This window comes from Mugil cephalus, chromosome 12 (assembly GCF_022458985.1).
Source record: "Mugil cephalus isolate CIBA_MC_2020 chromosome 12, CIBA_Mcephalus_1.1, whole genome shotgun sequence".
NCBI lineage: Eukaryota > Metazoa > Chordata > Actinopteri > Mugiliformes > Mugilidae > Mugil > Mugil cephalus.
The window spans coordinates 5,122,163-5,147,203 of record NC_061781.1 but is presented as its reverse complement, the minus strand read 5'-3'; the positions used below and the strand labels follow the sequence as shown (position 1 = coordinate 5,147,203).

The 25,041-nt window shown below is 41.1% G+C and overlaps 1 protein-coding gene across 2 annotated transcripts; it reads right to left on the bottom strand.

The window, feature by feature from the left end:
* Positions 1-1,983: 1,983 nt before the first annotated feature.
* Positions 1,984-25,041, bottom strand: slc37a1 (solute carrier family 37 member 1). 2 transcript variants are annotated; one of them, XM_047600429.1, is made up of 21 exons: positions 24,884-25,041; positions 21,700-21,961; positions 21,496-21,577; positions 19,756-19,879; positions 19,390-19,468; positions 18,594-18,729; positions 17,961-18,037; positions 13,956-14,122; positions 12,687-12,739; positions 12,151-12,222; positions 11,361-11,393; positions 10,600-10,719; positions 9,675-9,765; positions 8,070-8,132; positions 7,749-7,834; positions 7,501-7,549; positions 6,411-6,484; positions 6,209-6,287; positions 5,726-5,823; positions 5,211-5,275; positions 1,984-4,491 (listed from the first exon to the last, which is right to left on the bottom strand). In XM_047600429.1, exons 2-21 carry the CDS (start codon positions 21,753-21,755, stop codon positions 4,476-4,478), a joined length of 1,620 nt encoding a protein of 539 aa, XP_047456385.1. In that variant the 5' UTR covers positions 21,756-21,961; positions 24,884-25,041; the 3' UTR covers positions 1,984-4,475. The 2 variants fall into 2 exon arrangements, with proteins under 2 accessions (XP_047456385.1, XP_047456386.1); XM_047600430.1 differs by lacking the exon at positions 11,361-11,393.

Sequence of the window (25,041 nt, the reverse complement as noted above, 5' to 3'; positions counted from 1 at the left end):
AACCATAGAGGAAGCAGTTTACACAGCGGCTGGACCTATTAGCAACATGTCTGACCATAGACGTGATGTGTAAATTGTGGAAGGACCAGCACTAGCATCTCTCTGGTAATGGCTCCTGACCCTGACCTGTGGGATCCCATCAATATGAGGAGTGTTTATTCTGCTTCATTAATTCGTTAACAAGGTCCCATGATGCCACATATTTGTATCCTCATCACTTTCATATTAGTTTATTCTCATCAATGTATACCCACAAAGCTTTTCTGCATGAACACTTGTACTCACCCACATACCGTGCGTCACCTTGTATCATGTACTCCTGTGCGTTTTTATACCCTGCATTTGTGCCTTACCCATATATCAATGTGTCTGCTTGCCTCTGTTGCTCTCTCCTCCTCTCATCCCTTCTTCTGCCCCACTTTCTGTTTCTCTACCCGGGCCAGCCTCAAGCAGATGGGCAGCGGAAGAGCTGCCAGGCTGTCTGCTCAGAAGTCAAAGTGTCCATCTCAAAATTCAAAAGGATCCCAGGGTAGTGTGCGTCACATCATGTGGACCTTTGACACTTAGAACCTGAAAATGGACCGAAGGAGGTAAGTCAGCCTCTGCACTGACGCCGTCATCCATCAAGGCTTTTCTGTTGGCTGATGAGAGGAGAGTTCCAAAGCCAGTGTCAGGACCGAGCTGTCGGGGGAATTCAATGACCTACTGAAAATACAACGGTCTCCAGGTGGTGTGGTAGCTCTTCGAACCCTCTTCTATCCACTGTGTGATGTTAGCTACAGTAGAAGAAACTGAAATGAACAAATCAGTGGGCAGTTTCCACTATGGTCCCTCAACTGATTTACAAATAGGTGAGATTAAGTATAAAAACCACAAATGTTCTCCTTGTCTGCGTGGGTTCTCATCATCCAAACACATGCTCTTTAGTTTCATTGGCGATGGTGCGAGTGTGAATGGTTGTGTGTCTCTCTTTGTTAAACCAGTGGTAGACTGGAGACCTGTCCAGGGTGTACCCCAGCTCTCGCCCAGTGACAGTCACCCCCCTGAGACCCTCCAGAGGACATGTGTGACTTCGCTTGGAATTCTTGATTTATTGTCCATCCATACAAGGCTCAGATATGCAAGAATCCAAGCAAGTTCTAAGCTGCTGCTGTGACAAACCAGCAATTCAAACCCGGTCAATCCAATCAGTTAAAAGGAGTTGTCCTAACAAGCCTCCTAGATGAACAGCAAAGGTTCTGAAGTGAAAACAACACAGACATCTACATAGTCCTCGGACCTTTGCATTAGCGTCCTCTCTGCAGGGTCATGCATTCCTTCTTGAACCTCCTTGAGTGGAGGGAACTCAAGAGATTAGGACTGAACAGGTGCGTAGCTTTTACAAAACCACTAACCAGTGAGGCTAACCATCAACGAAAAGGCTTAGGCTTGCCAGGGAGCATAAAGATTGGACTCTGGAGCATTAGAAGGCCATGTGGTCTGATGAGTCCAGATTTACCCTGTTCCAGAGTGTTGGGCTCATCAGGGCAAGAAGAGAGGCCGATGAAGTGAACGATCATGTCTACTGGGGTTGCTGCAGATGGTCAGGTCTAGCTTCAGCAACATCATGCCCAAAGAATGCAGTCTGATGACCACCTGAATATACTATATGGAAATAAATCTTGTGACATAGCAGAAGCTTTTTATCGAAACAATGCCACAGAGAATGCTGCTGTAATCAAAGATAAAGGTGGTCCAACTAAATATTTGAAAGTGTTTTTGGTTTGGCTTTTTTTTTTTTTAGCGAGGCTGTGTACATGATGCCGTAGCCTGCCAGTGTCACTGAGTGGGTGTCTGTCAGGAGCTTACAATTTTGGATGACACCTGCCACCTGCAGCTGAAACTTAAGGCCTCTCCATGCCAGGATTCATAGTGGGTGTACAGATCTAACCAGCCAAGCAGCAGCACGCTGCAAAAAGAGAAAAATGAGAACCAAGAGTGAAGTCAAGCTCCCACTAGAGTTTTATTTATTCCAGGAATGCTTTCAGCATCAATCAACCACAGACCGAGTTAATTTGCAATTTTCATTTTCATTTCCTATATTTTCTGCCCTGAAATCAACTGCCCAGCAGTGTGGTACCTCTCTGTTTTAATTTAGTTTATTTTTTCCCACCACCGTGAAAAGAAATGATCCCATAGTTTAAAAATATATGTTTCTATGAACAGATTCACTACAGTTTCTCTATTCTGTTGATAGACAATAAATTAATGAAATGCAATAAATATTCAACAAAATAAATCACAGAACGTGAATTTTAACATTTTCAGTGAGTTGATTTTTCTTTTTTTTATGTTTTTATGTTTTTTATGTCACCAATTGGGGAAAAAAATATTTTTTTTCTCCAAGTTATAATGTTGTTACTACTAGCCATTATTTCAACTACTACTTCTATTAACCTTGTTCCATTGCACTGTAAAATACGATCCCAAGGTTTGATGGGTTGGTCATGTAATCTGACAAGGACTTTACATTCATATCATCTCAAAAACCAACCCACACACAGGATAAAACATTACCGTCTGGAGTTTCTTTTTATATATAGATATATATAAGAATATACACATTTGATGCCTTCATTTTATAACAAAATGAAAATATTCAAAACCACCACAGAACCATAACAAATAAATAAAAGTTTTTCCCCCCCCAAGAAGAAGTCACATATTTAAATTACACAATTATCCCTTAATCTCTTTGGTTCATTAAGGCAAAGGTGACACTGAAACAGCAACTTCCGTGCAGTGTTGTGCAGTAATAGAAAGAAACCCTTCATCTGGGGCTGCCATGTCACAGGAAAACACTCGCGGCTGATGCCAGTGCTGTTGTTGGCGGGTTGGAGAAAGAAATATTGGGCCGGTGTATAATTTACAGGACATTAAAATCATGGACATCTACGTTCTGTTGTGTACTGGCCACGGAATTAAAAAGGAAGAGGAACCTCACCCCCATCATTCATCATTGCATTATTAGTCTGGCTACTGCACAGACTGACATGTTGTGCATGAACAATAAAAATGACAGCAAGGCAAAAACACATGTAGAAAATAAAAAAAAAGTTATACTCTCTATGAGATGAACGAAAGTTCTGAGGAAAAACTATTACGTCATATTTTTTCATTAAAAAACAATGCAATTCCACTGGAAACCAAAGAAGAACTAATACATTGGGATGTTTGTAATTTATGCTTGTTTTATGCATAATGTTCAATCTTTAAATAGTCCTTTAAATATTGTAGCCAGGCTTGGATGTGTATTTTTTTTTCTTGATCAGTACAGGCTTGCGTTTTGTCATTGTGCCCCATATATGCCACATGTATAGTGAACCCAGTACGAGCACTGATACAGGATTAACTCTGACACAGTGTAGTAAATCTAATGATTTGGACATTTTTTCGTGTTCCTCGTCTGTGGTGGTGCTTTGTAGGCTCTTTGTAGTCCACTGGTCTTATGGTGGCAACCTAACCAGAGTCACTTCAGGTGAAGGAAGGTGTGCACCATTTCACCATGAACACTTATGATAGGTTTTCTCTGAAGTCACTTTGGTTTTCAGTGGCATTGTTGTCGTAATATTTAAATTAAATGTGCAAAAGTCTTTAAGTGTTTTATCTTTGTTTTACAGTGGATTTTTTTTTTGTTTTGTTTTTTGCAACTGCAACTGAAATGAAGTGATTCTTACGGGGCCACATTTAAGTTAATCGGTGAAGGCACACAGCACGTCCTCACCCATTGCTATTTTTGGGAATGGTGCACATAATTACGACCGTTTCTGGCAAAAACTAAAAATGTCACATATCCCTCAGTACACAATAACAGCGACAAATCGTCCACAGGGATTCACGTACACATATGGCTTACCTACTGAAGTCTAAGCCTTTGAAATCATGATAGGCTACACAATAATTAAAAATGGTCCTTTAGGATGTTTAGTGGTTGGGTGGTAATGATAGAGGATGAGAATAAAAGGCATCTGCCATTAACTACAGCAGGGTCCATGAGAAAACTGTTGTGAAAGTTGCTACACCTAGTTTATATAAACTCCCAACATACATTTAAAAGATAAGGCTAGCTTTATATGTCTGGCACTTGTCTAAATTCAAACTGAGTTCAAGATTTAAGGAGGGAGTACATGTGCGTTCTGATGCAGAGTACAGTAAATGCAGGTGAATGCTCCAAACTCAAGGGTGCCGATCTTCAGTTTGGTTCACCAGCCAAAAAACCTCAGCTACATCTCTCCTGTAGTGGCACTCTTGGACAAATCCAACTACTGAACATGTTTGTGCACACATGCTCATGCTGGTCTGTCCCCGTGTGCTTATGTATGGTTAACGTGTCATGTCCAGGACAGTCCAGTAGCCGACAGATCCACAGGCATTTCAGGCTCGGACAAGTGGTTTTAAATCATTGTGCATCAGTGGAGGCAGTGCATTCAAAGTGCTTAGTGCTCCTTCAACCTGTGAAAGAGAAACAAACATGCTGATGAGTTGGGAGTGTAAAAAGATGGAAGCGGAACAGCTCCTCAAAAGTGAAGTCAAAGCGAGTAGAGCTCCCCCTGGTGACTGGCTGCAGTACAGGCCATGGTTTCACGGTTTCAGTCATTTTAGGTAGTTAATATAACGTTGATGCACATGATTCAAGTGTGAATTGTTTGGATAGATTTTGTTTTAGTTCCTTATTTGACACTAGAAACAGGATGCCGACCTCTCCGTAAAGCGGCCCTGTGTGTAATCCAACACTTCTTTCTAACTGGCAGAAGTGTCTGGAGGAAGTGTGGCCTAGTCATTGATATTGTGGCTCGGTGTGGCTGCACTCTCTGGCCATACCGGTCAGACTGTGGCCACAAAGTTCCCATATCCCCGGAAAAAAATCTGTTTGGCCAATGCAAGGAAGTGAGGATGCATTGTCCATATTTATTCAGTCTATGGTCGGGAGGCATAAGTTCACCACCAGTGCCCAAATTGCGGCATGGAGGCCAATTTCTACCCCTGGTCCATTTTTATTGGTCCAAAACACATTTGAAAAATATATAGTAGAATATATGGACAGTTATGAACTACTCTGTTTTAACAATTAAGGTTTAAGATTTTTCTTTCTTCACTTAAACTCCAGCCTACCAGCCAAAGGAAACAGAGCATTGAGTATAATCATGATCAAGACAAAAGTGAAAGCTTACTCGACAATGGATATGGGACGGACTTTCGATGAGGTCAGCTCCTTGGAAACCAGTCGTAGCAACAGCTGCACACACAAACATAAAATTATCTTTCAGCTTGCCTTCGTTTTAAAATCATTCATTTATTTATTGACCACATGGGAGAGCAGAAAAAAGCTATCATGAAGGGGCATATTGAGCAAGGAACGCTGGTCACATTATCACACTCTGGATTGGGTTGTAAATTAGTGCAATGAAATCTGTAGATGTAGAAGTATAGAATTGTTGAAAAGAAAACCCCTTAAAGCTACTTTGGCGTAATCTTAATCAAATCCAGCAATCAACCCAATACATGCACTTTTTATTTCCCAAACGCCATTGAAACTGCAGTTGGGCCCATCTACCCACTTATTAATGTTCTATTATTACACGCCTGCGTGGGGTTGTAATTATTTGACTCTGACCCCGTCATCAAGCCATCACAACACAGCGTTTGTCAAAGTTGCTTCCAATTTCCAATTTCTCCTAGCACTCACCACCAGAGCCAGAAAGTCAGCAGTCATCAGCATGTAGAAGACCCGGTCCCAGCCCCCCGCAGATAACAGTCCAGCCAGGAGTGGACCCAGGGCTGCACCTACAAGTCAAAACATAAGGATCATTTATCACCTTTAACTCACACAGAAAACAAGTCAGTGCTTTTGTTCCTAATAACTCTTTAAACATGAATTCTGATGTGAAATCCTACAGTATTCCTGTATTCCTGCTTTAACTCCATTCATATCAAACCTTCACGGCTATATTTGAATAAGACTGCATCATGTATATGAATAAGTATTCTACTGATGCATGTAGCAATAATGAGTGTGAATAAAACACAGTTTTGAAACCAACTGAAGTAGCTGCTTTTGTCACTACCAGTCTGAGTAGTTATTTGTTTCATATCTGAAATGACCTTATTTCTTAGATTCCAGACAGATTCAAATAATAAACCCCTGAATGTGTGGTTCGTTGGTACTGACCTACGGATCCTGTGCCATCAATGATGGCAGTGACAGTAGACAATGCTCTGGCGTTGCCTTTCAGACTCTTGTGGGTCCCCTAGAGCGAAAGGTTAAAAAAGAGGGCGAAATAGAGAAGAATGAGATGAGTTTGAACAGATAAATGAATACGTGATTTACAAACATAGTAGTGACATAATGACACAGTAGGTAACACACTTACCAGATCAGCAGACACTGCTGTTGTGATGAGGGCGTACGGTCCGTTCACTAGACCTCCACACACTAATAGCATCCCTGTGAAAAAATAAACTGGGTAAATTATAGCTATGGGTTTTTGGACATGGTGTTTGTACAGCCAACCACATCTACACTCCCATGTGGGCTGAGGTACGCTGAAGGTAAAACCTTCCCAGCAGGTGTGCTTGTGTGTTGGTACAGTATTTACGTGTTTGCTTGAGACCCCCCCTGGTGCTGGTGGCAGCCTGGTTCGCTCCATAGCGCATAATCAGAATCACATCCTTTAAAATGTACCCAGATACCTTGGCTCCGTACACCACCCACCCAACACACTTAAAAATAAATATCTACAAGACATTTAGAAAATGTAAACATTTACTTTAACAGTCCACCATTTTCAAATTGCTAAAAACTACCTTTACTGCCTTTGGTTTCAACTATCACACGCTTCATGTTCAAGTAGGTTGACATCAGACATCTACCAGATCCACTGCAGAATGCTGCACCTGTTTTATCCCAAAAAACCCTGGGCTGCTTTGACAGTACATTTTGGATTTGTCCATCCATCCTGTGAAGTGCAGGCCAATTAACTTTGCCGCATTCAGGTCAATCTGAGCTGAAAGTAAATCACTATGCCCTTCAAAATTACCTCTGTTACATCATCAGCAAACACACAAAAGAGGGTTTTATTCGTCTGGTTTTACGCAGTACAACTCTTGGCTTGGTAGTGTGAGTTTTTTATTTTTTTATTATTATTATGTGTATTCCTATAGGAATCTACTACTAATTTTCTTTTGGAGAACAGAAATTCACTGCGTTGGGAACAATACAACAAAATTTAAAAACACCTGTTTAGTTTAGTTCATAGTTTAGTTCACTTACATCTTCACATAAGCACAGATAAAATAGATTTGGTAAAAAAGTTAATTTAGGAGCCTGACGATATTAAAGTGCATTGCGTTGAGTCCAGAAGCCATTTAAAGGGTGAGTATGAAGGCAGCGGGACTAATCTGACTAATCTGATCTTTCAGTGACAGTTTTGACACAGTTGAGCAGTGAAAGCTGGGTCTTACCAATGGTGGGCCTCAGACCGAACTCACTGATCATGGAGAAGCCATACAGCTGTGGGACAAACGCAACATTTTCACATTATTATTCATAACTCACTCATCTCAAAATGTGCTGTCAAATGACATTAAATAGGCCTCGTATTATCCTGTTGAATATTTGCCGATTAGATTTTTCAGTAACTGAAGTTTCACGGCTTTACGCTTCTTCCAAAACAGGGTTAAGACAGATGAGTGTAGCAGTAGAAACTCACCGTAGGAGCAGCCAGCAGTAACATGACCGCACAGGTGGTGGCTCTCTTCCCCAGTTTATCAGATATCACCCCCGCCAAGATCCCACCTGAGTGCACATGAGCCCCCAACCCCACAAAACACACGCAGTGAGCCAGATAAATCGCATCATATTCTTCACAGTAATTGTGTACGCGTTCTGACAACAACTGACACGGAGAGTTCGCATGCGACGTAAAAAAAAAAAGCATTCAAAAAACTGGTCCCCACAACATACATAACACCTGAACAATAAAAACACACAGAAGAAAAGAAAAAAAAAAAAAAAGAACAAAAGCACATACCGACAATTCCTCCCACATCGAACAGCGTAGAGAGATCCCCGGCCTTCTTGGCGTCCAGGTGAGCTGAGATATGCAAAAACACAACAATCTGTTACATCAGTTCTCGCTGTAGCAGTCTCCTCTTTAACACATTGGCGGCCGCGATGAAACTGTGTGGGCTGGTCCCACGCGATGCTCAGGGTAAGAACAATGTGATTCAACCCACACGGCCACAAACTGCCAACGGGCCGAGATCATGCAAAAAAATTCCAGGAAGGTTCGACCCTGACGCTGGCGACCACTTTTCTTTCCTTGGGCGACCATGTACCGACTGGGAACACCTGTCAAGACCTCCAGTTTTGGAGAAACTCTGGCCCAGTCGTCTGGTCATCAAAACTTGGCCTTTGCCAAAGTGGCTAAAATCCTTCTATTTGCCCATTTTTTCCATCCCATTCACTCACATGTGCCTTGACAAAATGATACTCGGTGTTAATCACTTGAGCAGTGATTACAACCAGGCGGTCGCAATGTTATGGCTGATTGATGTAAGGACATTAAGATTATTTCAAAACCAGACGGCTCCGACTGAAGTCCTCTCAACTCAACTAAAATGTTTGCCTTACAAACCCATAAAACCAGGCTCGGTTAGGCGGAAGGCCAGTGTGTTTGAGGTAATTAACAATGAGCCTGGTGGAAAACTTTCTGTCAGCCTCATCCACTCTTTCAACGGCCTGTTACAGATCGAAAAGTTCACAAGCTGTAAAAGCCAGCTCATGCTGGAGTGTTGAATATAATCACACACTGTCACAATAGCGCCACGCTGTGACCAGCTACAGTTATATCTTTTTTTTTTTCTAGTTGTATCTGTTTTCATTCATCTTGTTCAGATGTGTTTAAGTACAGTGGAAAGATATATTAAAAATGAAATGACAGCATGTAGCGTCCATGATGGAGTACAACTCTACTCTGCATAAATGATTTTATTGATATTTATTTTTAGCATTTGAAACTTGATACTACCAAGGTCTCAATATAATGTAATGTATAATGTACCATGTATAATGTACCATGTATAATGTACCTCTATATGGACTAAAGAACTCGGCCACACCATGATTTCAGGTGTTTCAATCAGATCTTTTGCTGCAACTGTATAAAATCACATAATCTCCATGTGCAAACATGGAGAACATGGTTTGTACAGAGAAGCTCAGCGACTTCAAGAGTGGTTCTGTGATCGGATGGCACTATTGCAACTGGACAGTTTCACTTAGACTTTCATCCCTGCTGGATATTTCACAGTCAACTTTAAGTGATATTATCAAAAAAACAGAAGTGTTGAAGACCAACAATTCAGCCATAAGGGTTGAAGACTGTTCAATCACCTCACGGTGCTAAAAATCACCAGCGCTCTGCTGACACCATAGCTGAAGAGTTCCCAACTTCAACTGGCACTAATGTAAGAGAACTCCATGGAATAGGTTTCCATGTCTGAGCAGCTGCAGCACAACTCTTAAGTTCAAATCACAAACAGACACAAATGAAGGAGAATAACATGATGAACTTCAAAGGAGGGACATTTTGCGTGTGTAGTGTGTGGATACCAGTATCCGGTTTGGTCCTCACCTGCTTTAGTGATGTATAGTGGAAGCCAGAACAGGAAGGTGTAGCTGACCAGTTTGGCAAACAGCAGACACAGAGAGAACTCAATCACACCCTGCAGAGACCAACACCAAAAATTAACAACCTCTTACGGTAATTACCTTCACCTGACCTGATTTAGGTTTCACTACTTTATTTTATTTTAGTGTGAGAGAAAGATGTATTTTTACATTTACGCCTGTCATCACGTTTCCTATGGGTCAGAAATTTCACTTCCTTAGTTCACCCTTTACTGTGGATATAGATATGTTTGTTCCTGATGTATCCAGTGTTTTCACAAGGTGTTACACAGTTGTTCTGGGATGAATTTGTGCTTTTCTTAAAAAAAAAAAGGTATATCTAGGAGACAGAACATGTCTCCTTCCTGAGTGGCATGACAGCTGTGTGGTCCTATGGAGTATAGTATTGGTGTTAGAGACAAACGTAGCATCTTCAGACATTTGGAAATTGATCCCATGGATGAACCTGACTTGTGGAGGTCCACAATTTGATTTTTTTTTCTTCCTTTAAGACATGACAAAGAGGCAAAGAGTTCTTAAGCTGTGCCTTAAATACATCCAATTGACTCAAGCGATATCAGAAGCTTATAAAGCTTTGTGATACTTTTCTGAAATTTTCCAAAAAAGGCTCAGATAAATGCCTGCATGTGAACTTCTGACCCACTGGAATTTTAATATTGAGAATTGTTATTGACATAATCTGTCTGACAATCGTTGCGAAAAAAATAATTTGCTTCATGCATAAAATAGATGTTCTAACCAATATGCCTCTCAATCTGTGTATGTGTACATCAGCTTCCAACTCAATATTATGTTGGACCCCAATTAAAACTCCTCCTTATTCATAAACACATCAGAAAGCAGGTGTTGTGTCGAGGTGTGTGACTGACTGGTATTCTTAGTGCTCCTGTGAAGCTGATGGCAGAAGGTTCCGATTCACTCTTCACAACCACAGACTTCACTGCAACGTGCGTATCGTCCCTGGGCAGAAGCAGCTCTGTGTCGTAACTCTGAGGGAGAGAGTGAAGAGAAACAACAGGCATCAGTCTTTAGTAGTGATTTTATTTCAGTCCCATATATCAAGCCCACTTCATCAGCTTATCAGTTCAACTACACCTGTAAATAACATGCCGACGAGACGTAGCTGAACGTTGATTTGGAAAGAAATTCAAGATCGTTTCCCCCCAATTACACACAATTATCCTCTTTTTTTGTGCAAACCAGTTTGGTGTTAAAGCTGGACAGGGTTTACCAGACAGACAAATACGTTCAAAGCCTCAAAGATAAAACTGTCATTGTATTTATTTTTTTTTAAAGTAACTGCACATAGTAAACCCAAACCAACTATCTACCAAAAAGGTTCAAGAAACCATGAAGCCGATATCCACAACGCCCCATTTTCTTACTGCTTGTAGATCTGAACTCTTAACAGGCGTCCAAGTCCATAAAAGCTACCATTCAAGGCTGCACAGGCTCTGACTGATGCAGAGCCACAGACTTCATCTATGAAAAGTTATCCACAAAGACTCAGTGAACAGTTCCAGAGAGAAGATATTTGGATTCAGTCTAAGAATGATTTCACCCAGCATCCACAGACATGACCTTCACTGGAGACACAGTTAAAAAACCTGGAATCCACCAAAGAACTGACCTTCCTGTATTGAACACTGTCATAGTAGTAGACCTGGATGGATCACAACGACATGGAAAATTGAAAGGTGTTGCATTGTTGTCCAGGACAATCCACCTTTTGATCATGCCACACAATTAATAGTTGATTAGGTATCACAACTATTTCTCATTATTCATTGTCACTACAGTATTAAAGCTTTTTGAATGAAATTTACTTTCAGATTTTTTATATGATATTTTCTCCTTCCTAGTAAGAATTGGTGTTGGTGGACTATTTAGGAAACAAGCAGTGCTTACTGCGCAGAAACATACTGCTCTGTGTTTGATTCATTTAGAAGATTTATAATTGGGAATGTAGACTTTCATCAGCGTGACACAGATCTATTTCGAGTATATTGAGACACTTACAGTTATCTCATGTTGGTATCTGTGGGACTGAGACACAACAAAAACAACAAACACAATTTTAAAAGTGTTTCTAGGTGCATTTTGTCTTTAAAAGGTCCTGTGTGTATGTTTCATCCTGAAGGCAATGGGCTCCTACTTTAATTATATTACATTTTCCGCAGTTATCTCACACGACATAATTTTTTTCTCACTGCTCTGAAGTGGTCAGGACTTGGAACAATATGGATTTAGGTGGATTCGTTCATTTCATTTAGGTGGACTGTTAGGCCGCCTCCAGGCAAACAGCTAATGTACTCCAATGCCTTCCTTCTCACTTTGACGTTGCTTTTGTCGTCGTAAACATTTAGTATCACTTAAATAGAAAACGGCATACAACACATACAGTATTAGAATACACATACCTGGCTATTGTTGTCCTTGTACTGCACCTGTACGTCGGTGTGCCTCACTCCATTCCAACTCTTGTCTTGAACCTATTTGCGGAAAAGGTTAATTAAATTATTAGAAAAACCTATTCCAGTTGAAACTGTTCAGCTCATACCTGCTGCCTTGACATGGAGACTGACTACACTTCTGTGTGTTAACCAACCACATCTATAAACTAAACAGCCATGGAGATTTTATCAAAATAATAAATGTATGTTTGTACCTCACCTCACAGTTATACGATTTTTTGCATAACGTATGTAGTTATATAATATCATTTCACAAGATATAATTGGTACCGTGTGAGCTCTTTGTGAGCTTATGACTCTCGTGGTAGCATGTGACCAATCCTCTCATGGGGAACATATTCTTAGATTTAGTTTGGATCAGTGACATTTTAAGTGAAGACAGAAGAATAAATCATCTAGATTAAGTGAAGGGAGAATAACACATTTTTATTTCCCAATAAATGCCAGAAAATAATAATTAAAAAAAACTCAAGTTTACTCACATTGTTGCCTGGAGATGAATTTTGAGCGTACATGCTTTTTAGGTCATTAGGATCTAGAGAGGGAAAGAGATTTCATAAGTTTTATAGACACTTCTCCATAATACCCAGGGAAAGCCAGCTGACTTCACAAAATACTCTAATATCTATGTTACATTCAGTCAGTGTGTTTACATGCACAGCTTAATTGAGCTATGCTCAAAATTTGACTTTCTGAATGTGGTCCGTGTCCCAGTTCACATGCAACGGAGAAAATCAAATAACTGACGGGAACATGTCCTGTGATATATGTCTTTTCAGTGGGTTAATACCATGTTAGTACGGCCCCCTTTCTGATTGATCTGTTACGTCATATAATAAACAAGAGTTGTTCATGCTGCAGACCAGCATTTCAAACAAGAAGATGGATAATAGCTCAGGCTTTTTAATCTCGTACATTACGGTGCAGATAAGATGTGCGCTAACCCTCAGGCGGTTCTTCTACCAGCTCTGTTCACCTTCTTCTTCTGCGACCGGCTTTCTTGGGTCATATGCTAGCGCAGCGGCTGTAGTGCATGTGCACACGCCTCGTTCAGTTATAGTCCAATTAAACATATACATGCTGGAGAAAATCGATTCCCACTCACATTACTGTCATAATTGGAGACGGAGAACTTCTATTTTAGCCGGAGTAACGTGTTCACATTCACTTAAATTGTCCAGTTGAAGTGGGATTAAGGCAATAATTAGTTTTTTTCACGTGCATGTAAACATACTGAGTGATGGCCATGTATCCAGGGATGACTCAAACACATTGGTTACTGAACAAACCTGAGGTTATACAAATGTAGGCAGTGAGTGATGAGATAATAAAGACAAGAGGTGTACAAAAGGGCAAAGTCCAAAGACAGCAAAATAAAAACACAAGATAAATCAAAATTACAGTGACAATTACATGACATATCAAGAAGCCAGTAACAGGCTATGGTCATGCAGGAGGAATGCTGCTTGGTACAAGGAATCAGGAGTTTTTAAAAGTTTGTGATGACCAAGAGGACTACAAAATTTAACAATTACACAAAACTGTCAGAAAAACTAAGAAGAAATGAAAACAGACTGCAGAATATATAATAAATCAGTAGAAAGTGAAATTATCACCAGAGGTCCATGTGCAAGTGTGTGAAATGAAGACATTGACCTTCTCTGTTCCCGGCAGAGAAAAACAAACACTCACTGACAAAAAAAACTTGCATTTATGACCATCCAGCCAGTCAATAAAGAGGCTGTACTCACGCTCAATGAGGAAGAGGAAGCAGACCACGCCCATGGCTCCGATAATGAGACCTGGTACAATGAAGGACATGCCCCAGTTGGAGGAGACCCAGTAACCTGCGATCAAAGAGCCCAGGATGTTTCCAACTGAGGTGTGGGAGTTCCACAGCCCCATGATTAGTCCACGCCTGACAGGGAGACAAGACAGGAGCAACACAAAAAGATGAGGGTGTCAGAGTCAAATTTCAATTGTTTCAGAAGGGTTGCAGGTAGGGTTGGGCGGTAACACGGTAAAAAGCTATACCAGCGGTGTCTTTCAAAAGCAACGGCATCAGTTTCAATACCGTCATTAGAGTCATAAAAAAAATGCACTTATATAGGAGATAAGGATTAAATGTAAGATATAATTAATTCAGTTCCTAAAAATGATTCTATGTCCACTGTCGGTGTGTGTGGCGCATTCTGCGCAACAATTGTTTTGGATGGTCAGGTTCATTTAATTGTTCAACTGTTGCATTTGCATTTTTTTATAAGCTGCTCTTTTTTGTTATTCAAAGTTGCTCAGCCTGTGGTTTCATTTAATTGATGTGTGTGCAGCGCATTCTGCGGAAAAACTTTTCTGGATCGTTATGTTAATTTAATTGTTTGACTGTTGTATTTTCACTTCTTAAGCTGTTGCTAATAAAAGTTGTTAATATTGTGCACATTATGTTGTTATTGTTTCATCATTAGTGTTTGGTATTCAGTTTCGAAATTGAACGGTCTAGGCACAAGCCAACAGTTTGGTGATGCTGTCGGGCCCGTCCTACCGGGACCATTTCAGAAGCGAGCGTTTAGCCCAGACTTTGTTTACTTGCTCAGCTTTGGCCATTTTCCCGGTGTATGTCCTTCTATACATGCTTCTACATGTGTAAATATGCTACGTAGTTAATAAGTTTCGCTTTTGTCTGTTTTTAGACCGGCAGTTTGCACGGGGTATTTTATTTTGAAAATCCACCAGATTCTCTTTGTTTTTTCTGTGTCTGGCTTCCTCCCACTCGAGGTGGTCTGTGTAAACTGACGTGTGCTTCGTAATTTTTAATTAGTCATGATAATACCGTATACCGCGGTACAATGTGGAGACGGTATGAAGGTATCAAAATTTGGATACCACCCAACCCTAGTTGCAGGATAGAAAAATGATCCCAACCCTCAGTGAAATACATTCTACTACATTCTGTTTGCAAAAAAATTATGAAAGTGAAAGGTTCTTAGTAGGACTGGACGATTAATCGAATTTTGATCGCGATTTTCGATTTTGGCTTCGCACGATCATAAAAACACTGTAATCGAAGAAAAACGATTAATGTGCCGCGCAGCGTGTTTGCAAGTTCCTGCACTGTAAAAGCACCACGAATGCACCTCTGTCGCGTGCAGCTGCAGCAGCGTGTGACGTGTGTGGATCAATTGTGGAAGGAGCATTGACAACATGGCAGAAAGCAGCCTGAGCCTATAGCTGAAAAGAAAGGTAGGACAACTTCGGTCACTGGGAGACATTCTGACTTCAAATTGTCGGACGTGGAGCAGAAGGAGATTGTTTGCAAAATTTGTGGCGCCGTCGTGTCCGCACCCCAAAGCAACACGACAAATTTATTTAACCATTTAAAGTCCTGCCGTAAAGTGGTCTATGACAAAGTACTGAAGGAGAAAAAGACCCAAAAAAGCGCGTCAACTTCAGCCACAGCCACCACAACACAGTCCTCCATTGAGGACACTCTTCACAATGCCACTCCATGCCACTTTATGCTATAAAACGTTATATTTAAAGTTTCAGTGGTTCAATAAATACTTTTTTTTTTAAATTAATGAATAATCGTGTTTATTAATCGTGATTTCAATATCAATCAAAATAATCGTGATTATTATTTTTTCCATAATTGTCCAGCCCTAGGTCTTAGTCACTGGAAACAATAAGCCCAAAATTATGAATCTCATTTATCTTTCAGTGAATTTCTTTTATCTTTTAGTGAACAAAAGAACACAAGTCTTTACAACTGTATGCCGACTGCTGCTTTAGTCTCTACCCCTAAATGGGGCAAAGTACAGAGACACGGACTCAACTAATTGCAGTTGGCGAGGTTCGGCTAATGTTGTTTGATCTTAACTAATATTTGTAGTCAAGATTACATGTTGTTTAATGTGCTACGCAGGCTATCTATAATATTTGCTTGGCAAATTTAAGAGCAGCAAAATGCAGACATGTTTGTAGATAATACAAAGTGTAGAAAGCTTGTAAAATAGCTTGGTAGCTGCTATCTTGATTGTGTGTCATATTCAGCTCATGTTTCATGCAAATAATTTCAGAAAAAACATTTGATGGGCTGTGTAGTTTTCCGATGACAAATCTGAGAAGCTGCATCCTCACTGGCAAATACAAAGATAGTCCAAGCAATCATGACTAAACTAAAAATGCAAACAGTTGACACTAACAATATTGACTGTAGAAATGTTTAACGAGTACATAAAGTAGTCACAAAAGTTACTGTTATAGGGCTCAAACAAGAGGTCAGGGTCATAATCATGACAACATGTGAGTTAACTGGTATAACGTATGAACATTAGAGTGTCATTAGCGTGTTGGAGAACTTTGCATTCAGGTAGGAATATAAGGCATAGAGACTGGACAGGTTGATGAGACCAGGACTACCAGCGAGTAGTATGCAGCTCCATAGATCAGAAACACACTACTCAAGAAGAATATGGGGGAGGAGGGAAAAGGGGATAGAGAAAGCAGAGGACAGGTGCTCAGTGCATCATGGGAAGTCACACAGCAGCCTAGACCTATAGCAGCGTAACTAAGGGATGGTTCAGGGTCACCTGTGCCAGCTCTTACGATAAGCTTTATCAATGAAGAAAGTCTTAGTAGAGACAGTGTTTGCCTCCCAAACTCAAACCGGGAACAAAAGACCCAAAAAAGCACAAAAAAAAAAACCCAGTCACCGCAACACAGTCCTCCATTGAGGACACTCTTTACAATGCCACTCCATGCCACTTTATGCTATAAAGGCTGATAGCTGAAGTCTCTACCTCCCATTCAACTTTTAGAAACTCTAGGAACCACAAGTAGACCTGCACTTTGAAATCAAAGTGATCTGTTGTGATGACATTGTACAATGAGGTCTTTCAGACATGGTTGAGCTATGCCTTTAAAGGTCCTATATGTAAGGAGGAAATTTAAAATTAAAGGGAGCCATAATGAGAAGATAAAACTGGAGTAATATGATCTCTCTTGCCAACTCCTGTCAGTTCTCTTGCTGCAGTATTCTGAATGAACTGGAGGCTTTTTAAAGAACTATTTGAACAGCGAGACAGTAATGAATTGAATGAACCAGGTTTTCAGCATCACTTTGATGATATCACGCAAATGAAAGAAGTCCTGGTCACTTGCTTTATGCGTGTATTAAAGGACGTACCCTGGTCAAATACAACACCAAGGTTTCTCACAGTAATCCTTGACGTCAAGATAATTCCATCCAGAGAAACTAAATTATTAGATAATGAATCTCTGAGATGTTTAAGGCAAAATATGGCCCATGAGCTTAAGGGTAGAAAATTACAGGTCATATATTACAGGACATTCAACCCTTTATGGCCTTAAGGCATGCTTGGAGTTTAACCAGCTGATTTGTTTAATTAAGCCTCGTAGGTAAATATTTTAACTGATAAATATTATTTATGCAGTGTTTCTTAATAATGGAACGGAAGCATGTATAATGTGAAAAATATTGGTCCTAGCACAGAACCCTGTGGAACTCCTTACTTTTGTATAAGTGGAAGAATAAATGTTGATGGAATCTGTCCGACATATGATTCAAACCAGTCTAATGTGGTTCCTTTAATCTTGATCACACTTTCAAGGTCCTGTAGTAAAATATTGGGATTGACCGTATCAAATGCAGCATTAAGATCTAAGAGGATGAGTATAGAGAAAAGTCCATTGTGTTCTAAACTGCTACTAGTAAAGAGTCAGAAATTATTGATGCGTACCTTCCTTTTCCAAACCAGTTTCCAATACAGGTCACTACACTGGGCCAGCCAGTTGTTTGGACCAAACCGTTGGCCACCTGAAAGATTAACAAAAGGTTGAATCATTTTATGGATCCAGGTTTTGTTCAGATACTTTATTAGTTGTTCACATTTTACTTGTGTGACTGTGTCTGAAATCATTAGGAACATAAATGTGTCCTTGTGTGCATGTGCACACATCTATTTACAGTGCCATCTATTTTTATGATTCCTTTTATCCTGCCAGCTCCAACAGCACAGCTTCTTACCTCTGTGCTTCAAGCAGATATTTTCACCTAAAGCAAAGTAACCTGGGTAACCTGTGCATGAATTACACATTTCAAGCTACAGACTATGTGGCATGATCACAATCTGTCATTGACAAAAGGCTGAATTGTTTTCAACGCAAAGTATGTTTTCAGAGCAAACATACTCAGGAATAGGCTTTTACAGTTTAAACAAGATTAAATGACATCCCGCATCCGCTTGTGAGTGCTACTTACATAACGCCATAAGAACTAGTTATCTTATTGAGTCCCTGAGAATCAGTTTCAAGACGTCTGAGAAAAGCTGCATATATTACAATTTTCATTAAAACCATAGCTCTACACTCACCTGGACAAATATATAGAATTGTAAGCTGTGGATGTTGTAGATGTAGCCCAGGCCAAACAGGCAGGTGAAAAGGCCACTGGTCAGCATGCCCACCGTCAGGTACAGCCGAATGGGCAGGCGTTCCCCGATGATGCCGCTGCAAGGCCGCACAGTGATGACATCATTTCAACCATAGCAATTTATGTAATTTTCTTAAAATAAATTGCTAACTGAATTCGAACTCTTTTGTCTCATGAATTTTCTGTCACATAAAAGCAAATAGAGAATTAAAAAACATTTACATTAAACACTTTTTTAAAGGAATTAACAACATTTGCGCTGCCTCTTGTGAACAAATCCACTTATTGGAATAAAATCATATAAGAGTAGAGCTGATTCCTAAACAGGAGAAACTAAATTATGACACAGCAAGTACTGTGCAAAGCTAAGACAAAATGGTCTATGGGAGCCAGCTTTCTTAATTTTCCTGCTACCTGAGGTTTCAACACATTATCTGCCCACAGGCTTTCCAGCTCTCCATCAAGTTCTCTCCGCTCCAAGATCCTGCCTGATCATGTGATATTACTTAGAGTTGAGTATCACAGCTGTGTGTCCTTCTTGGACGTCAGCCTGTTAGCATTAGTCTGAGTTATCATTCCTTATCTACCGAGTTTCTCTGTTACTCACGCTGCCTCTTTTCCTCTTGCTGACTTGCTTTTATAGCATTTATACACACTGGTACCTTTTATTCTTTTACTGGCTGCTGTAACTTACATCTGAAGGAATAAAACTTCCCTTTCCATTCATGCCATCTCACCTGAGGTACATTCCAACTGCGTAGGCAAAAAGGAAAGAGAGGTCCATGTATCCCAATAGCTGTTTATAGTTGCTTTTATCTAAGAGAAAGAGAAATAGTTTGATTACGGACTGTGCATACAGACAGATCATCTGCAGTGTATTTTCTGATCGTTATGCCGGCAAATTCTTCTTTTATCAATGTTACAGAAAAAAAGTGTTTGCTTGAGCACATTTATTTTTATATGTAATATTTTAGCTTTTTATTTAGGAGGCAGTAATACTAAAGCAAAATAAGTGTACTATGCATTGTGGTTCTACCTCTACACACACCATACAAATAGCACAGACACGAGAGCTTCAACAGGAGAGTGAAACGGAAACAAACCAAAAGGCTTCCAGCCGCAGTCCCTTTCTGTGTGGAGCGATTGGGGGGGAGGATGCTGGCCAATGCCGCTGCTCAAGGAACTCGTGACAAGTTCGCTGCCAGAGCAGTTCTTATGAAGCTCGCTCTGTCAAATAAAAAATAAATAATAACCAGTGAATAAGGCAAAACCAATTCCTATTTTTCACCTAACCTATAATCTTTATACAAGTCTGACTGAAGAGAAAACCACTGTCACATAGCCCTGTGTGACAGCCTCCTCCATTTGTTTTGCCTATGACATGAGCTGCTGGCCTGTGTTATCCTGTTTCTTGCAAAACAACACAATCCACAATATTTGTTTTAAGAGAATGGGAGTATCTGCTATATTGCTCAAAGTACACAAAGCATACTATGAGTTGATGGCAAACACTTCCACCTCAACCTTGTTAAATACATGAACACAAAGGCCCCATTCAGACTGTGCATTAACATCCGTCCTGGGTAATCTGATCACAAGTGACTGTGTTCACACCTGGCATTAAAATGTCTTTCCATGTTTCCAACCAGCACTATAGATGTGATCTCAGCTTCAAGCTCTGTAGTCACCAACACCAACATCATTTGGGGCGCAGTAGAATAGTGTAACAGCTGCTAAGGGATCTCTACTGTGGACTGTGTAAATATGGACAATGTGTCCCCACTTCCAAGCATTGACAAAACTGATTTTTCCAGGTATACGCAGCACCATCTTCCGACTTTGGAGCCAGAGTCTGATCAGCACAGTTCGAGTGTGGAACCACAAGGAGCCACGATATCAATGACCTGGCCACACTTCCTCCAGACTCACTTGTGTTTTCCTTTAATTAATACTACGCTCTGCTCTACCTCCACCAGTTACAAGGAAATGTTGGACTACACGCCATACTTATTTTTAAAAATAGTTCTTAAAAAAAAAAAAGAAACTCATGCTAAATATTGAACGTGCATCGACATTATATTAAATATCGAAAATGAATTAAACTATCCTTGAAAAAAATGATTTGACGTGTATTTTTAAGAATTTAAATTCAGCCCAAGTCCCATTCACTAACATGGAGGGGGTGGAGCTTATGACCTATACAGGGAAAGCTCTACTTGGTTTGACTCCACTTTTGAGGAGTAGTTCTACCGTCCATCTTTATACAGTCTGTGAGCTCTACAGCTGTTTCAGAACCATAAACAGCACTGTGTGCTGGTTATGGTTATGTGTGCATCATGACTTTGGCACACATATTGGATTATTATTTATTGATCTTTGCATTGACACAGCACAAAACTCAGATTATGACCAAAATCCTGGAAGTTGCGCATCATGATGTCAGGTCATAGAGGTGAATCAAGACAACTCCACACGGCTCCTCATACATCAACGTGACCACATCAATAATTAACCACATGCCGATGCGTCGACAGAATCACACGCAGCTTCATCATAATAAATACCATCTGGTAATAAACAGCTACAAGGATAGAATATTTCAAAATAGGCTTATTACTAATGTTCGGACATCAACACCGCCCCTGTTGAGCAGGAGGTCTAATGTGATTCGGGCTGTGTGTTCACACCTGGGCTTTAAGGTGGTCACTCATGATCCAATTACCTAGGACAGACACTAACACGTGGCCTGAACAGATCAAATATTTTATGAACAGTGCTGAGATGCAGCACATGATCATAACATTATCTACAGGGTTTGTGGAAGAGCTGATAGTGTGCATTACCTTGACAATGCTAATGGGTTTCCTGGACAGATGGAAGCTGGTGTATAGCAGGAAGGTTAGGATAAAGGTGAGAGCTCTGTACCTGTAAAGAGAACACACAATAAGGTAGCACACAAATGAAGGCGTGGAGCATGGACATTGGTATTTGTTAGAAATGACTCTTTAAGGACGGAAGCAGCCAGTCAGAGTCAGATTTACACTCACCACTGCTCCCTGTTGAAGGACACGAGCAAGCGGATCCCCGGTGGAATAGGGGCCATGTTTGGATGCGAGAGGGGATGATCACGGTAACAGGCAGCTGATCTGAGCTCAGCATTACAAAAATCCTCCTGCTGAAGAGGCTGACGGAGAACATGAAGATGCGGTGGCGCCGTCTCAGCTCATCTCCATCATCACCCGCGTCGGGGGGGGGGGGGGGGGGGACACACGGCAGGCACACAAATCAGGGAAGCTGGATGAAAAATATCTGTGGCAGTGGTGGGGTAGTGGGAGAGAAAGAAAAAGAAAGAATGAAATGTAAAGCAAGAAGCCAGAGACATAAAGGAAACAGAACTGAGGACTCCAATAAGTGAGGGCGAGGAAAGTAAATGCAGTTATGCTGCATTTGTCATTTGACAATGTTACTCATCTTAATACACACAAGCCCATTGTCTATAAGAGCATGACAAAGGCCCTAAACTAACTCTTCCAGCGCAAAAACAAAGGTGAAGCAGGTTTTCAGGCTGGGTTAAGAGGCTAATTATTATTAGCGATTAATAACAGAGGAAATCACAGGAATCTGTAGCTGGATTTTTAGCTGGAATCTTATTTGGAGACTAATTTCACTCCGAATGTAAATAAATCCCTGGTTGTATGCGGTTACTCTGTTTAAATGTGGAGATGGGGAGAACAAATGAACTTCACATCACTGTGAGTCACTGTGTACCAAGGGTGGATGTGTGGTACATGCTCCTGCTTCTCAAGAGTCATGGTCATTTTCTCTAGAAGACATGGATCCTCAAACTGGGCTGAGGCGTGACCCTAGAACAGCTGTCCGAAACTGGAAAGTAAACAACCCTAATAGGATGTACCATGTGTACCATGAGAAGTGTGCTGAACCAAAGACGCACAAACGAGAGACACGCACAGACAATAGCCACGTATTGACAGCTTTCAGTCACCTTTGTCCAGTTTTTGCCCCCAACAGCAAAGCTACAGGACCAACGCAAAACACTAGCAAGAATCTAACAGAACAGTAGCATAACAGGCGGTTTAGACTTCAGGCGTCAATTTGACACCACAGCTACGACGGCAGCGCAGCACATACACACACCCTAACACCATAGCTGATGTGCGTCCACAGCGACGCAGAGCGCGACAGCTGCAATTGGTCCACTTGGTAGTAGCTTTTTTCGGCTTTAGTATTTCGTCTGCTTCTCCGTCTCCGCAATTTTTGAATCCATTCTTTTGGATCAATGAAGATGGAACACAGCCAAGAAAGTTTAACTGAGGAGGTTCGGAGATACAAACATTTGTATGACTCATCTTAGGCGAAATGTCGGCGAAAGTCGCCAAGCAGGAAGTAGAAAAAAATAATAACCCAAGTGGCAAAAGAGACACAACGTGGAAATACTTCTATAAAGATGAAGCCCACTGACGTGCAGAATATGCAAGTCAGTCCTGAAATACAACTAAAGTACTACTGCAATGTACACTTTCTGAAAAGGCATCTGATAATGCTAACAGAGGAACGATCTAAATGCCTTTCCTACAACAGTGCGACCCACCTCCCCCTCCGACTTGCAGCTACCATCCCTTTTGTGCCCAATAGCATCTATTCAGTCTTTCCCTCCATCAACGCAAGACGCAGCATTTCTTGAACGGCAGAAAAACAGGTATAAAACTTTCAAAGATTTGTGCAGTCAGTGATCTGTCTAAAAAATTGAACTTGACATCTTTCAACTTCTTCCAATACCAACAGGTGAGGCATGATGTTAGGTCCCTAATACCCTGCTTTCCAAAACTGCGTGTCCCCAAACCCACTGACAAACTCCTTTTGGCTCCAGCCTCTTGCAAAGGGATCAGTATCCACCATATACAATCTGATATCTGAGCTTAAAGGAGCCTCTCTTAACAACTGCCTGGGAGCAGGATATCAGCCTATCACTTTCAGACGACCTGTGGGACGCTGTTCTCAAACAAGTACATTCCACCCCTATGTGCGCTCGCCACTCCATGCTCAAATTTAAAGTTGTCCACAGAGCCCATGTATCTAAACTGAGACCATCTTAACATATTCCCACATATCAGTCCCCACTGGGACAAATATCAAAGTCCAAATTGCTCATTAATCCATATGTTCTGGGCATGTCCCAGCCTTGAAAAGTTCTCTCACTGGCCAACACCGTTATAGAATCTGATCCACTATTGGCCCTTTTTGGTGTCACAAAAATGATTTGCCCTTCTTCTGGATGGTGGTTCAGTTCTGCTCAGGTGTAAGGGAGCTCTCCTTCCCCACACACACAGGACCTTATATCTTGCCTAAGGCTAGAAAAAAATACGCTACTGTGTTTGTAGGTCAGAAAGGAGATAGGATATGTTCTATAGGATATAGGACACCACACAGAAAGGCCCCATTCGGCTGATGGATTCAAACCCAGAGCCTTCTTGCTGTGAGGCATCAGTCCTAAAGCACTAGTTGATGTTATTTTGTCAAAGGTTGAAAAATGCACAAACATCTCGTAATCCCACAACCTGTGGCAATATCTCCCAAGCTACATTGTTTTTGTTAATGTTATTAAAGTCAAAAAGGGTTGGGGTTAAATGGGTTAAATGGGAACTAGTTAATGACAAATCTAAAGTTTGAGGGAGGAAGTGGATGCAGGGAATCAGACGCGTGTGATTGGCTGAGCTTCAAGACGTCACTGGAGCGCTGAAAGAAGTTCAGGCCACCTCAGCTGAAATCTGTACTGGCCCATGTCACCAGATTTAATAGAAAATGACTTCCAATTGACGCGCGTTAGCAGCACCAAGGCAGCGCTATGCTGAGACCTTGTGCTGTTTGCTGAGGCTGAGTAAAGCATCTGAAACTTCACGCGCTTCCTTAACCGAGGCCACCGCGCTGAACGCTGGAAACGCTCCATATATTTATTCCTCTTGTACACTAGATCCTGTAGCGTCTGCTGCACTATCACTTCTAAAATCACGACCAAGTCAAAAGCGAGAGGCTCTCTGCGTTGTGTGTCACTGGAATCAACATAATGATTGAAGCCTAGCGTCCCTCTATTTCACCGACGGCTAGCTTAAAACACACACTGGGCTTGGAGGCACTTCAGTCGACCCGTTCAGTCTTTGTCCTCGAACAAAAAAAAGTGGCCGCAGACTGTCGCTAACCTGCTGATGGACTTACCTTGTGAAGAAAGTCGACGACTGTGAGTGCGTTTCTGGCTTCAGTTTCAGGCTCCACTTCCTTGTGTGGAAGCTAGCGACTGTCACTCAGCCACGCGCCGCATACGCGCACACACAAGCTCACACAGCTGTGTTAGCTGTGTGCCACTCTGACGTCAT